Here is a 13433-nt window from a genome sequence, read left to right on the forward strand (position 1 = left end):
GCAATTACCAAAACATAATACATCCAGAAACAAATGATTGGAGTGAACCTGAGACAATCTGTCTGCGACAGAATTCCTGGTGATGTGCTGCTTGAAGCAATCTGCTTTCAACCAATGGTACTCAAGATGGTGTTGCGGCTCTTACAGAGAAAATGAACATATGGCTGGCGGTTACAGAGTATAAAGGGGTGCAAATCTGGACCTCAGCTGAACCATGGTAAACCTTTCTTCTGCTTAACAGTAATTTCTCGAGCCGATGCTGAGATCAAACATCACATGAAGTGTTGATTACTTTAAATGGTTAGAAGCTAAAGTTAAATGATAAGTATCGTTCCAAATCGATGATGCAACACAAAAGCAGAATTATAATATGTATCAATACTAAGCCATGGTTATAACGTAATCTTTCAGTTTAACTAGTGCTCTAAGCTCTTGTACAAAATCAGCTGCAACTTGCTAGTCAATAAGGAGGATGATCTGCCTCATTTCATCGTCAGCTAAAACAAAAACATAGAAACAGTAAACACGTGTATATTTGCTAGATTTTAGTATTAAGAAGATCACCAGGCAATCTCTAAGAAAAAATATCTGATAAGTGGACAGGTCAAATTTTCAGTTAAATAAACATAAACATAAAAAGAAGCAGATAGAATTCCTAACTTGTATTGAGTACTAAGAAAACCACTCTTGGTAATGGGGTAGAAATAAGTTCATTCTTCTGTTCAAGGAAATAGAGAGATGAATCAGAGCAATTGACAAGACATTTCAAACGCTGACCCAAATGACTTGTAAGCATCAACACTCATCGCAGCCACTTCAGTACTAAGGATATTCAAAGAAACGTAACACAACCATGTAAGAGCTAGAGCTTCTTGATCATAACTTTTATACTTCAACAAAAATCTAGTGGGCTGATAGTGGATCTAGTTAATAAATATGTGGATACGGAAAGCTAGGCTGTTAAGAAGCACCACCACACTCACCAGCCCTCGGATGAAAGGCTATAAATGATCATAACATAATTGTCTGGTCAAATGAAAGGTTAAGCACTCGCAAAATAACCCTTTCGTGTCGGAAAGAAGGTATGTGAAACTAGAGATTGTTTGATCCAAAGTCGAGTAGGACCGAGGCCTCTGTGATGGAAACTGGTAACCAACTGGCCATTCATATCAACCTGAAGTAGCCAATCATCAGATTTGACCAGCAGAATCACATCATCGTCCCAAGACGTGGCAACCACCTCCCAATGATGTTCAAACTTCCCAAATTGCACCCTGATCTCTGCAACCGGCAATTCCACCCGGTATTTTAAGGACCAGACCTCACCTTCGTAGTCCCGCATCACCCAGATTTCAACGCTTGTCTCTTCATCATTAAGACCGGACATGCCAAGGATGCCACCCTTCTCAAACAGATCGGCATAGCCAGGAACAATCGGACAGCACATCAGCCGGAATGACTCAGCAATGGTGTCAAATACCATTATCCTGTGGCCTATGTACCAATGCAAGCTACCACAGAATAGAAACAGACCCGGGGCTGCACATGGCTTCCTTCGCTTCGAGGCATCCTATATGCCTCGGCGGCTGGCCGGAGCCTAATGCGAAGACATGAGCGCCATCTTGAGCATCAGGTGCCGGTTCATCAAGCATCGACCTTGGGCATGGATACAGCAGCAGTCGGTACTCGCCGGTAGGGCTGTGCGGGTACATCCCCAAGACCATGAAGCCATAAAGCTGCGGGAGGAGAGCAAGCTGACGAGTTGACGGGTTGCAGATGGCGATGTGCGTGCTGTCCAAGGAGAGGACGAGTAGAGCAGGAGGCTGTGGCCGTCAACGGTGTGAAGTCGCACGATGGACTGGAACTGGTCGGCGGCGTCGACCCCTGCCCTGTGCCTGTGGTCGAACGGAATGATGTCTAGGGACTCGACGACGTCGCCGGCGCGGTTGTAGCAGTCGAGGAGGGGGAGGGTGGGCTTGTGGGCGTGGTGGGCGAGGAGGAAGCCGCGGGTGGAGGTGGCGGGGCCGCGGAGTGACGGCGGCGGCGGAGTGGTAGGTTTTCCTCTCTCGCGCCGCGGAAACAACACAAATACATCTGGGCTGGGTTTAGCCCATCTCGTTGACTGCTCCTCTTAACCGGGCTGGGCTGGCTTGGCTTAGGGTCCTTTGCTTGGGTTGAGCCTATCGACATCAAGCTATAAATTTTTTACTCAAAAACTTCTATCCTCTTAAAGAAAACTACCTACCTCTTACCAGGATGTGTGTGTCAAACTTATGAATTATCTATGCTACTACATAACGTACCAAATTTGAAATTTTCAGTCCTTGAACTGAAACGTGATATCAACATTGATTGATGTCGATCCAATGGTCTACATTGTAGAGATTCACGACTACAATAACCCAACTCCAAATATTGTGTGCATGGTCTCTTTTGGAACATAATCTTCACCAACGCTTAAGAAAAACATGGAAGCGGAGTTCATGCCCAGCGACGTGTGTCTATGTGCATAGCCACCACATGGACGGACGGCGGGTAGCAGCATATCCCCACCTCTTCCTCCCCGCGCCCGCCACACCGACAACAACTCCACGTGTGTTGCTTCGCATTCGCCGCCCCAACCCTACACCACCGGCTACCGCAACTTGTGGGCAGTGGCCGATTTAGGATTTCACACCGGGAAGGGGGAGAGTAGACATTTCTTACAATACCAAAATTAGCATGCCCTGTATAAAAGTTAGAGTGAATTCCGTTTTTTACCCCTATTTTGACTTTCTGACACTAATTACCCTATTTAGCAAAATTTTATCCGTTTTACCCCATTTAATAAAAAAAATTGACACAATTTACCCTGTTTAAATTTTTGTGAGCATTCTGACCGGTCAGTCACAATTGTTAGGTCCAACTGGCATGCCACGTTAGTGGTTTTTCCTGTCTATTTTCCTCACTGCTGAACCGGACCGCTCAGCTTCTCCCGACCGGCTCGGCCTGATGGCGGTAGCTCGCGTCACATCCAACGCACAATGCCCAAGTCGGCCGCCCACCACGCTCGCCTCCCATGGCTTCTCGTTTGCGTTGCTCGCCCCCAATCAAACATGCAAACCGATTTCCGTGTAGGCATCAATTTCCTATAGCATGTTCATCATGTCTGCATCATTTGTTAACTCAACCATGGAGTTCCCGTTGGCAACTTCTTCTGATAATAAACGTTGTCCCAGGGGTTGGAACCCAACTCCTCGATCTTCTCCTTTATATCAAAATAACTAATGAAATCCCTCTCAATCATGTCTGACTTTGGATTCTTTTATCCACGGACATGTAAAATATGCTTAACTCTCCACATCTTAATTGCCATCCGCTTTGTGCAAGAAAAATAAAAATGAATTAGTGGCTGCAATCATAATAAATCATAATCTACTCTAATAAGGTAAATACACATGTTTCAGCATGCATTGTAAGATACAAAGATCCAAAATTCCTTTACAGCTAGCAAGTAGCAACAGATGCTGTCACTTGTGCATGTATTAACACTCTTCCGGAATATATCTGCTACCTAGATATTTAAATATGTAGGTTTATCAGAGTTAGTAAAATGGTATATTTACACCACTTTAATCTAATCCATAGAACGATGCATACTTAAGGCCTTATATGATAACTGAAGAAAAATATACACTATTTCAAATTATATCAGTAACAATTTCTTCAACAATTTATTCAATGGTAATATGCCATGCTGATCAAGTATAGTTGTCCCATCAAAATACTTCAAACTGGAAACGAGTTGAGTAGGGAGAAAAATTGGCACGAAAAAACTGTTGACGTGGCTTGCCGGCCGGTCAGAACGCACAAAAAATTTAAAACAGGGTAAATTGTGGCAACACTTTTGCTAAATGGGGTAAAACGGATGAAATCCCGCTAAATGGGGTAATTGGTGTCAAAAATGTCAAAATAGAGGGTAAAAGCCGGAATTCACTCTAAAAGTTACCAAAAGCACAATAGGAATAGGTCACACAAATAAGCCTTGTTATGAGGCTTTATTAGCGCCAGCTCACCACAGATCGACTGCTAGCTCAAGGTTGGATAACCGGCACCTTCTTTCCCCTAGCGATTACCATCAACGATGGTATGCCTGGTAAGAACTAGCGATCAATTTATATTACTGAACAAATATTATATCATGTTCTATATATTATTGTTTTCAAATGTTATAAGAGTTTTAAAAAATACTTTGTTCAAAATTAATTAAAAAATATTTTTAACATATACAAAAAAGGTTCTTGTGTGTCAAATAAAATGTTTTGTACGTAGCTAATTGCTTTCTTTAAATAACTTTGTCTCTTAGAAAAATATTCATATGTTCAAAACATAATATTGGTATGTCAAATAAATAGTTCGCATGACTTTAAAATAAAATTTTGCCGACTACAAAAAAAACTCTGCACCATGTACTATTAGTGGTCATGTATGCCAAATAAGGTGTTCATGCAACTTCTAAAGTATGTGTTGACAGATATGAACAATATGTTATTTTACGCCGACGAAAATGGTCTTGTGTATCTAATATCTATAAAATGTTCATGTGACTTCTAAAAAAACAACACACAAAGTGATTTTTTTCTCTTCTTTCTAGTATGATAAACTATTGAACTCTACTTCAGAAAAAAAAATGTGGTAATCTTTCAAAATGTTATTGTTGCATGACAAACATGACAAAGTCATTTGTGTGGAGATTATTTCACTTTTCAAAAAATATATACACCTGTGAAAGAATATATTACTTCAACATTTCATAAAACAACATCAAACAGACTATGTATTGGTGGAATCCATGAAAAGTTAAAGCAATAAGTAAAAGGGGAAAAAGAATGAAAGAAAAAACAAAATAAAGAATTGGCGGGAAATATAAACTGAAAAGAGAAGATATAAAAGTAAAACACAAATACTGGAAGGATCCAAAAAACAAGAAGCATCATCTGGATAGAAGTGGTTTGTCGCCTCCTGCTTATAGCTTTTTCAAAGCTTAATACAAATTGCGACGAAAGCCTCCTGAAGGGAACTACGTGCGCAGTTTTGTACTCTGGTCACTACTCAGCGTAATACATAGGTGACGCTGGATCGTCAGTGGTGTCTAAACAAGGAGAAGGCTACTAGGTTGATTATGCATAATTTGACTGTAGTGGCTGACCAAATAATTATGAAAGAATTGGCCGTCAAGCTTGCTCTTCTTCATGTATATTTGTTCTACAGCAGGACAGGAGCTTCTCAAATCTCAACTCCAGTAAGAGCAGCTCGGCAGAAACAACTGTTGCTTATGATCTACAGAAACACACAAAGGCAGGTCGTCCTGTTCATCATATCTTAGAGCATCTTCAACAGGCGCGCAACACGCGGCGCACAAAAAACGTCTTTACAACACCGAAATAGCCAGTTTTTGCGCGCAGGTGAGCGCTGGCTCCAGCGGCCGCTGTAAAATATAGCGCGCGCGAGCCGCTCTAGCAGGCGTTGTAAAAAAACGGCGCGCGCGCCAAGCACAAACAACATATGCACTCCAAACAAAACCAAGAAGATCAAACATATAAAAAATAAATCAACAATAAATAGTTCAATACAACTCAAACAAATAGTTCATCTTCCAATACAACAAATAGTTCAACAATACAACATCAAAAATACAAATCATCATGCGTTTTGTCGGCCATTCCATGCCCACCACTCCTCGATGAGATCTTTTTGAAGATCATCATGCGTTTTGGCACGCCGTATGGCATGCTAGGAGGCAACAAATCGGGCCACCCTCGCAGCCCTCTGCCACACTCGCACGGGATGTCCCAAGAGCTCATACTGAGAGTAGTCTAAATTTTGGCCACGCTCATTCTCGACGATCATGTTGTGCATGATCACACAAGCATGCATGATGTACCAAAGCATCTTTTGATCCCAAAATCAAGCCAGTCCTCTCACAATAGCAAATTGGGCTTACAAAATCCCAAAAGATCTCTCGACATCTTTCCTAGCCTCCGCCTGAGCATTGTGAAAATCTAGATTTTTCTTACTTTCTGGTTTTTTCAACGGCTTCACAAATGTTTGCCTCTTTGGGTAGATGCCATCCGCAAGATAGTAGCCATAGTTGTATGTATGGCCATTTGCTACAAACTGCACCGGTGGCAATTCACCATTTGCAATCTTATTCATGAGTGGTGACCAATGAACAACATTGATGTCATTCAAAGATCTAGGCATTCCAAAAAAAGCATGCCAAATCCAAGTCTCTTGATCGGCCACCGCTTTAAGGATTATAGTGGAACCCTTTTTTTGGCCGTGGAATTGCTCATGTCATGCCTTAGGACAGTTCTTCCAACTCCAATGCATGCAATCTATTGAGCCAAGCATACCTGAGAACCCATGAGCTTTATTCATCTCCAAAAGCCTTCCGACATATTCAGCATTGGGAGATCTCAAATACTCCAGGCCAAACACTTGCACAATTCCGACTGCGAAGCACTCGACCACTACCACTAGTAGAAAAGGGGGCTTTTGTCCCTGTTGGTAAGGGCCTTTAGTCCCGGTTTTTGAACCGGGACTAAAGGGTCGTTACTAATGCCTCCCCCCTTTAGTCCCGGTTCGTGTAAGAACCGGGACTAAAGGCCGCCCACGTGGACGCAGCCTGGATCTCCACCTTTAGTCCCGGTTGGTGTTACCAACCGGGACTAAAGGAAATTTTATGATATTTTTTTTTTGAAAAAAAAATTTGCGATTTTTTTTAATTTTTCTTTGATTTTTAAATTATTGAATTATTTTAACCTCTAATCTCTAATCACCACCCCTCATCACTGCTCAATTTATCCTCTAATCTCTAATCACCCCTCATCATTCCAAATCATCTAACTTCCCGGACGGTCACCCATCCTCTCACTACTCCAGCCTGAGCACGCTTAACTTCCGGGTTCTATTCTCCCTCGTTTCCAAGTCCGCACTTGTTGTGTTCCTGACAATAGTAAGATGTCAATTCTATTAACCCTCAGGAATTTAGCTTGAGCATGAAGTGACACATTTCACTGTTTGAGTTTGAAACTATTGTTTTAAAAAACAATAATTATTTAGTAACACTAATATTTCTGGAATAATTATTTTGACCACTGTTTGACCACAGTTTGACCAGATTTGACCAAAATTCAAAAAAACTGTAATAATTATTTAGTAACACTAATATTTTAGAATAATTAGTTTGACCATTGTTTGACCACAGTTTGACCACAATTTGAAATTTTTTTGCCTCTCCAGATCTTAAAAGCCCCGTATCTTTTTTCTGTTAGGTTTTTGAGGATTTTGAAAATGTTTAACGGGGTTCCCCCAGTTAAATTCGGATGTAACTTTTCGAGTAGATGATTTTTCATATAAAAAACTTTTTCATCCGAGTTCGTATGCAAAAGTTATGCCCATTTTAAGAAATTCCAGAGAGATTTTGCAAATAAAGTCGAAATTCATATTTGTTAATTTTTCCAACAACTAGACCACATATCACATGAGGAACTTTTTTTTTGACATTTCCATCATTTTCTTTTGTTTTTTCTAAAACTGAAAAGGCGGTCGGGGGGGGGGGGGGGGGTAGAGTTTGATGGGCCCTTTAGTACCGGTTCGTGCCATGAACCGGTACTAATGCCTCAAAGCCCATTAGTACCGGTTGGTGGCACCAACCGGGACAAAAGGACCTTTAGTCCCGGTTGGTGCCACCAACCGGTACTAATGGGCATCACACCCTTTAGTCCCGGTTCGTGGCACCAACCGGGACTAAAGGGCCCAGGTGAACCGGGACTAATGCCTTAGCCGCACGAACCGGGACCAATGCTCACATTAGTCCCGGTTCGTGACTGAACCGGGACTAATGTGAATATTGCCCTGTGACGAAAGCCCTGTTTTGTACTAGTGTACTAGGAAAACCCTACCAGTAGCGCTGGTTTTTTGGCTATTAGTAGCGCGGGCAGGCGCGCTACTTCTACGGCGCTACAGCTATTTTTAGCAGTAGCGCTTGTTCTAACCAGCGCTACTGCAGTATGTCTAGTTGTAGCGTGCCTCTGCCCATCGCTACTGCTAATACTAGTAGCCTGGCTCTGCAACCAACTCTACTAGTAAGGCAGCGCTGCTACTACTCCAAAACCCCACGCTACTGCTAGTTTTTTATTTTTTTTATTTGGCTGTATTCGTATTTTTACAGGTTTTATACAATTACAACATACACATACACTGAAACTATATGAAAAAGGAATGTCTCATCATCATCATCGAAGTGGTACAACATAGTCTCATCATATCATCATTATCGAACACAAATGTTGTCGATCTCATCATCATCTCGAAATAGCTATACAAGTTAATGATCACATGTCTCTTATATTGTCACAGTAGACACATGTTTCATCTTCTACCTAAACTATGACATACGAGATAAGAGCGATCACGATGATCAAAAGCGGTATTATGTAGTAGTTTTTGCAGCGGCGCTGGTTCTGAATCCCCTGTTGTGCTATGAATCTCAAGTAACTAGCTTCGGCTTCCGCTCTGCTATCAAACCCTTTCTGGCCTCCGCCGGAGAAGCCAGAGACTTGGTCCTGACACTCTGGCCACTCATCGTACACACCCGGAACATGCCCTACATACACGACATACCACTTCCTCGCCATCCACTGTTTAATTTGGTCTGTCGTTGGAGCAATACCATTGTTACCCTCCGGATAATAATTAGTATAATATATATTACATCATTTGACAGCTAACGGCGGTATACAAAAAAGACACACACAAAAATTATGGATTAGTTTGTCAGCTTGCGCGACGACGACGCTTCAGACTGATCTTCTTCCGTCTTTTGTTTGTTGTCGAATAATTGAGCCCATGGTTGTGACTTTTCCTTCTCCAGGGATTACGATCTTTCATAGGTAATGTAGTCTTCATTCTTCTTTTGACGTATGTTTCATCGTCATCAGCATCATCTTCCCTCATCGGATCACCGTACTGGTCGTAGTCTTCCTCGTTGGCGACTCCATCCATTCCGGCGATGCTCCTTTTGCTTCTCCTCATGACAACACGCTGGGATTGATCGGATCAGTTATGAAGAAACATTGTGTCACGTGTTTAGTGTGTACCCATGGCTCATTTTTGGCGATGGCGTTGACGGTACCGCTATCGGAGTCGGGTATACACATGGTAGTGAAATGTCGGTTTTCTCTCTGTACATTCTTAGCCCATCTGACACGGAACATCGTCGCGCTATGCAATCCAGAGTAGTTAAGCTCCCATATCTCTTCGACCCTTCCGTAATATCTTTCAATTACATTCCCGGTCATGGCTTCCATCGTCACCCCTGAGTTTTGGTCATCACTGTTTATATCTTTCTCCTCCGTGTAGAACGTGTATCCGTTGATATCGTATGCTTGATAAGTCACGAGGTTGGTCGAGGGGCCATGTGCTAAGGCGTATATGAGCGTTCCGTTCGGACAACCCTCTTCCGGGGGATTAGCCAGAACTCGCTCTTTGAACCAACGCAAGAAAGTGGAGTTGTGCTCTCTAATAACTTCAGCATCCGTCCTGTGCACCCCACAGTCACGGTACTTCTTGGCGATGGTCTCTTTGTGCAGTGTCACGAAATCTTCTAGCACATCTAGGTGTTGTAGCACTACTAAGTTTGCCCTGTCAAGGTCGTTTTGTCGGCCCGAGCGTCACACATTCACATCCTTATGACTGTTGGTGTGACCTTCGCCTTCGACCCTTCCACAGTGCTTGTTGACGGGCAAACCAACAACAGGGTCTCCAATGCCTACTAAATAACTCTCACAGAAAGAGACGCACTCTTTGGTCAGATATCCCTGGGCTATGCTTCCATCTGGACGGGACATGTTACGAACGCATCCTTTGATAACCCCATTCATCCTCTCGAACGACATCATGTTGTGCAGGAATGTCGGCCCTAGGTCGATGATGTCGTGCACGATGTGGACACATAGATGCACCATGACATCAAAGAACGCGGGCGGGAAGTACATCTCTAGCCCATTCAGTATGACAACGATCTCTTCCTGTAACCTATGGAGTTGCTTCACACCGATCGACTTTCGAGAGATAGCATCAAAAAAGTGGCATAGGTCAGTAAGCGTCTCACGCACATGTGTCCATAACCCTCTAAGTGCAACCGGGAGTAACTGCGTCATCATCACATGACAGTCGTGAGACTTCATCCCACTGAATGTTTTTTTCTTAGTGTCCAGATATCTGCTTATCTTCCCACAGTATCCGGAACTAACTTTGATTCCGGCAAGGCACTTGAACAATTGATCGACCTCCTTCGGATCTAAGGTGAAGCAAGAGGGGGGGCAATATTGTTCTTCCTTCTTGTTTACTTTTTTGCCCCTATCTTCCGTCTCCGTCTCCGTCTCGGTCTCCTCTGACGACCTTTTACCGGGCATTTGGAGATCTTTCCTGATATTCAAAAATTCCAAGTTTTTTCTTGCCTTCGGCCCATCCTTGGTCCTCTCTGGCATGTTCATCAATGTTCCAAGCAAACTCTCAAGGATATTTTTTGTGATATGCATTTGATCAAGGCTATGAGGCGTGTTGAGTATGGGCTAGTATTCCAAGTCCCAGAAAACAGATCTCGTCTTCCCATACCTTCAGCAGGGGCTCTGGCGCCTTTTTCTTCGTCTTTCCCGGCGAGGGGCACTCTTCCCAGTTCTTCAATAACTCATATATTTCTGCACTGCTATGCTTACGTGGAGGACCTGATGCTCAGCCTTACCATTGAATAGATCTCCACGCTTTCTCCACGGATCATCCTTCTCGAGCCATCTTCGATGCCCCATGTACACGATTTTCGAAGACCCGCCATCTTTCGATAGCTGCAGAGAAGTTGTATCATCCATGCACCTCGTGCATCCGCAATATCCGTGGCACACCTGGCCGAAGAGATAGCCGTAACCGAGATAGTCCTGCACCTCGTGATCAGCGCAGCTCTCATGTAGAAATACTCTCCTTTGCTTGCATCCCATGTCTTGGCCGGCGTTGTCCATAAGATCTGTAGCTCCTCTTTTAGTAACCCGAGATACAGATTTATATCATTTCCCGGTTGTCTCGGCCCTTGAATAAGCATAGCCATGTGTATTTATTTTTCCTTGATGCACAACCAGGGGGGAGGTTGTACATCCATACAAACATGGGCCATGTGCTATGATTGGTGTTCTGGTTGCCAACTGGATTCATGCCATCACTACTAGCGCCAAGCACGATGTTCCTTTGATCATTTGTGAAAAAATCAAATTCAGCATTTAATACTCTCCACTGGCTAGCATCTGCGAGGTGTCTCAGCTTCGGTTCATCTCCATGATCTGGCTTCACCCTCTCCGCGTGCCAGCGCATAAGCTTTGCTTCCTTAGGATCTATGAAATACCACTGCAGACGCGGAGTGATCGGAAAGTACCATACAACTTTCTGTGGAGCTTTCTTTCCGGCCTTTTTATATCGTGAAGCATTGCATTTTGGACAGATGGTTTTTTCCGCGTGCTCGTTCCGATATATGATGCAATCATTGATGCATGTGTGATATCTAATGTGTGGCAGATCAAGAGGGCACACGATTTTCTTTGCCTCCTCGACACTAGTAGGACACAGGCTTCCCGCCTTCTGTAGATACTTCAGAAGCTCATCCAGGCTTGCATCTGTCCATTTGTTTTTTGCCTTCGTCTTTAGAAGTTCTAGTGTGAAACTCAAGCGGGTCACCTCGGGATTGCAACCATCATACAAAGGAGTAATCGAGTCTACCTCCAGTTGCGCCAGTTTGGCCTCCTCTGTAGAAGCAGCTTTGTCGCTAGTCGTCTTCTTGCGAAGCAGGTCTCGAACATGCAAGTCCCGCATGGCTGAACTTAGTAGCGACGAAGACGGCGGCGTGTCCGCGTCTTCTCCACCTTGAACTGCCTCTTCGCCATCGACATTTCCGAGGCCGTCTTCCTCTTCGGGCACATAATCGGTCATCTCTTCGTCTAGTGGCCCCATGTCGTTATTTCCTGCCCCGTCGATGTCCTCCTCCTCATCATCATCATCTTCACTTATCCACCGAGTATGGCCATGCATGAAACCATGCATGAGCAGGTGCACCTTGAATGGACCACCCTCAAAGGGGTCAAGCCTGACTATTCCTTTGCATTTTCGACACGAACATCCTTCAGTCTTTTTTCATACATGCCGTCCACAGCGGATTGCCAGTATCTTTCCACCATCCTTCCATTGACCTTCATGATCACCTGTGCGCGGAGCAAATATTATAACCACGTATATATGCATGCATGGATCAAATTCAAACAAAAATTCGGCATGACCTTCCCTAAACATAGGACATATTGAGTTTGCCCAAAATTCGCCGAAACGGAATTGAATCGACATTTCGGCAAAACATAGGCAACTCATGTCACCCACATTATTTCATCAAATACACAATGTAGGCAACTCAAATTATGCCACACACAATTCGGTATATATATTCTCATATCGCCCATTTATATATAGTTTCGGTCCTATCCACACAAACACCTTTTTTGCTCACCTATGTGTCGAGAGGGATATTGAGCACCTTTCTTCTTAATTACCTAGTAGCTCTAGATATATAGCCCTAACTAGCTGGCTAGCTAGGGAGAGAGAGAGAGAGAGAGCTAGGGAGATAGTGGGAGAGGAGAGGGAGAGAAGTGGGAAGGCATTAATGGAAGGGGGTGGAGGGCAAAGAAGAGGGGGAGGGGGCATTAATGGAGGGGTGGTGGTGGAGGGCACAAAGAAGAGGGGGTGGTGGAGGGCAAAGAAGAGGGGGAGGGAGGGCTCTAATGGAGGGGGTGGTGGAGGGGCAAAGAAGAGGGGGGTGGTGGAGGGCAAAGAAGAGGGGGAGGGAGGGCTCTAATGGAGGGGTGGTGGAGGGGGAGCATTGAAAGGAACAAGCAAGGTGCAAGGAAAGGGGGAGAAAGGAAGGGGAGAGGAAGAAGAAAGGGGAGGAAGGAGGGGAAAGGTGGTAGGTGACTGGCGACCATAGCAGTAGCGCGGGGCGCCAAAGCACACTACTGCTATGAGTGCCAGCCAAAATATCTACTAGTACGTAAAACTAGCTATAGCACTTGTACAAAAACAACGCTACTGGTAAGTTTACCCATAGAAGAAATAGCAGTAGCGCGTCTAGGTGCACAGGCGCTACAACTATTTTCTTAACAGTACCGCTGGTTAGACTGCAAACGCTGCTAATATTTTTTGGTCGGGTGGTGTGTTGTGGCAAACTTACCAGTAGTGTGGCCTCCAGAAACCCACGCTGCTACTATGTTGTACCAGTAGCGCGCTTTATAACAGACGCTACTGGTAATTATCAGTAGCGTGGGGTCCAGAACACACGCTACTGGTAAGCTTCTATGTAT

At 44.0% G+C, this 13433-nt stretch overlaps 1 protein-coding gene across 1 annotated transcript; it reads right to left on the reverse strand.

Annotated features, from left to right (window-relative positions):
• Positions 1-482: 482 nt before the first annotated feature.
• LOC141020717 (uncharacterized) lies at positions 483-1724 on the reverse strand. Its single transcript, XM_073495656.1, has 3 exons — positions 1534-1724; positions 1154-1487; positions 483-497 (listed from the first exon to the last, which is right to left on the reverse strand). Exons 1-3 carry the CDS (start codon positions 1722-1724, stop codon positions 483-485), a joined length of 540 nt encoding a protein of 179 aa, XP_073351757.1.
• Between the last annotated feature and the right edge of the window lie 11709 nt (positions 1725-13433).

This window comes from Aegilops tauschii, chromosome 3, assembly GCF_002575655.3.
Source record: "Aegilops tauschii subsp. strangulata cultivar AL8/78 chromosome 3, Aet v6.0, whole genome shotgun sequence".
Classification (NCBI taxonomy): domain Eukaryota; kingdom Viridiplantae; phylum Streptophyta; class Magnoliopsida; order Poales; family Poaceae; genus Aegilops; species Aegilops tauschii.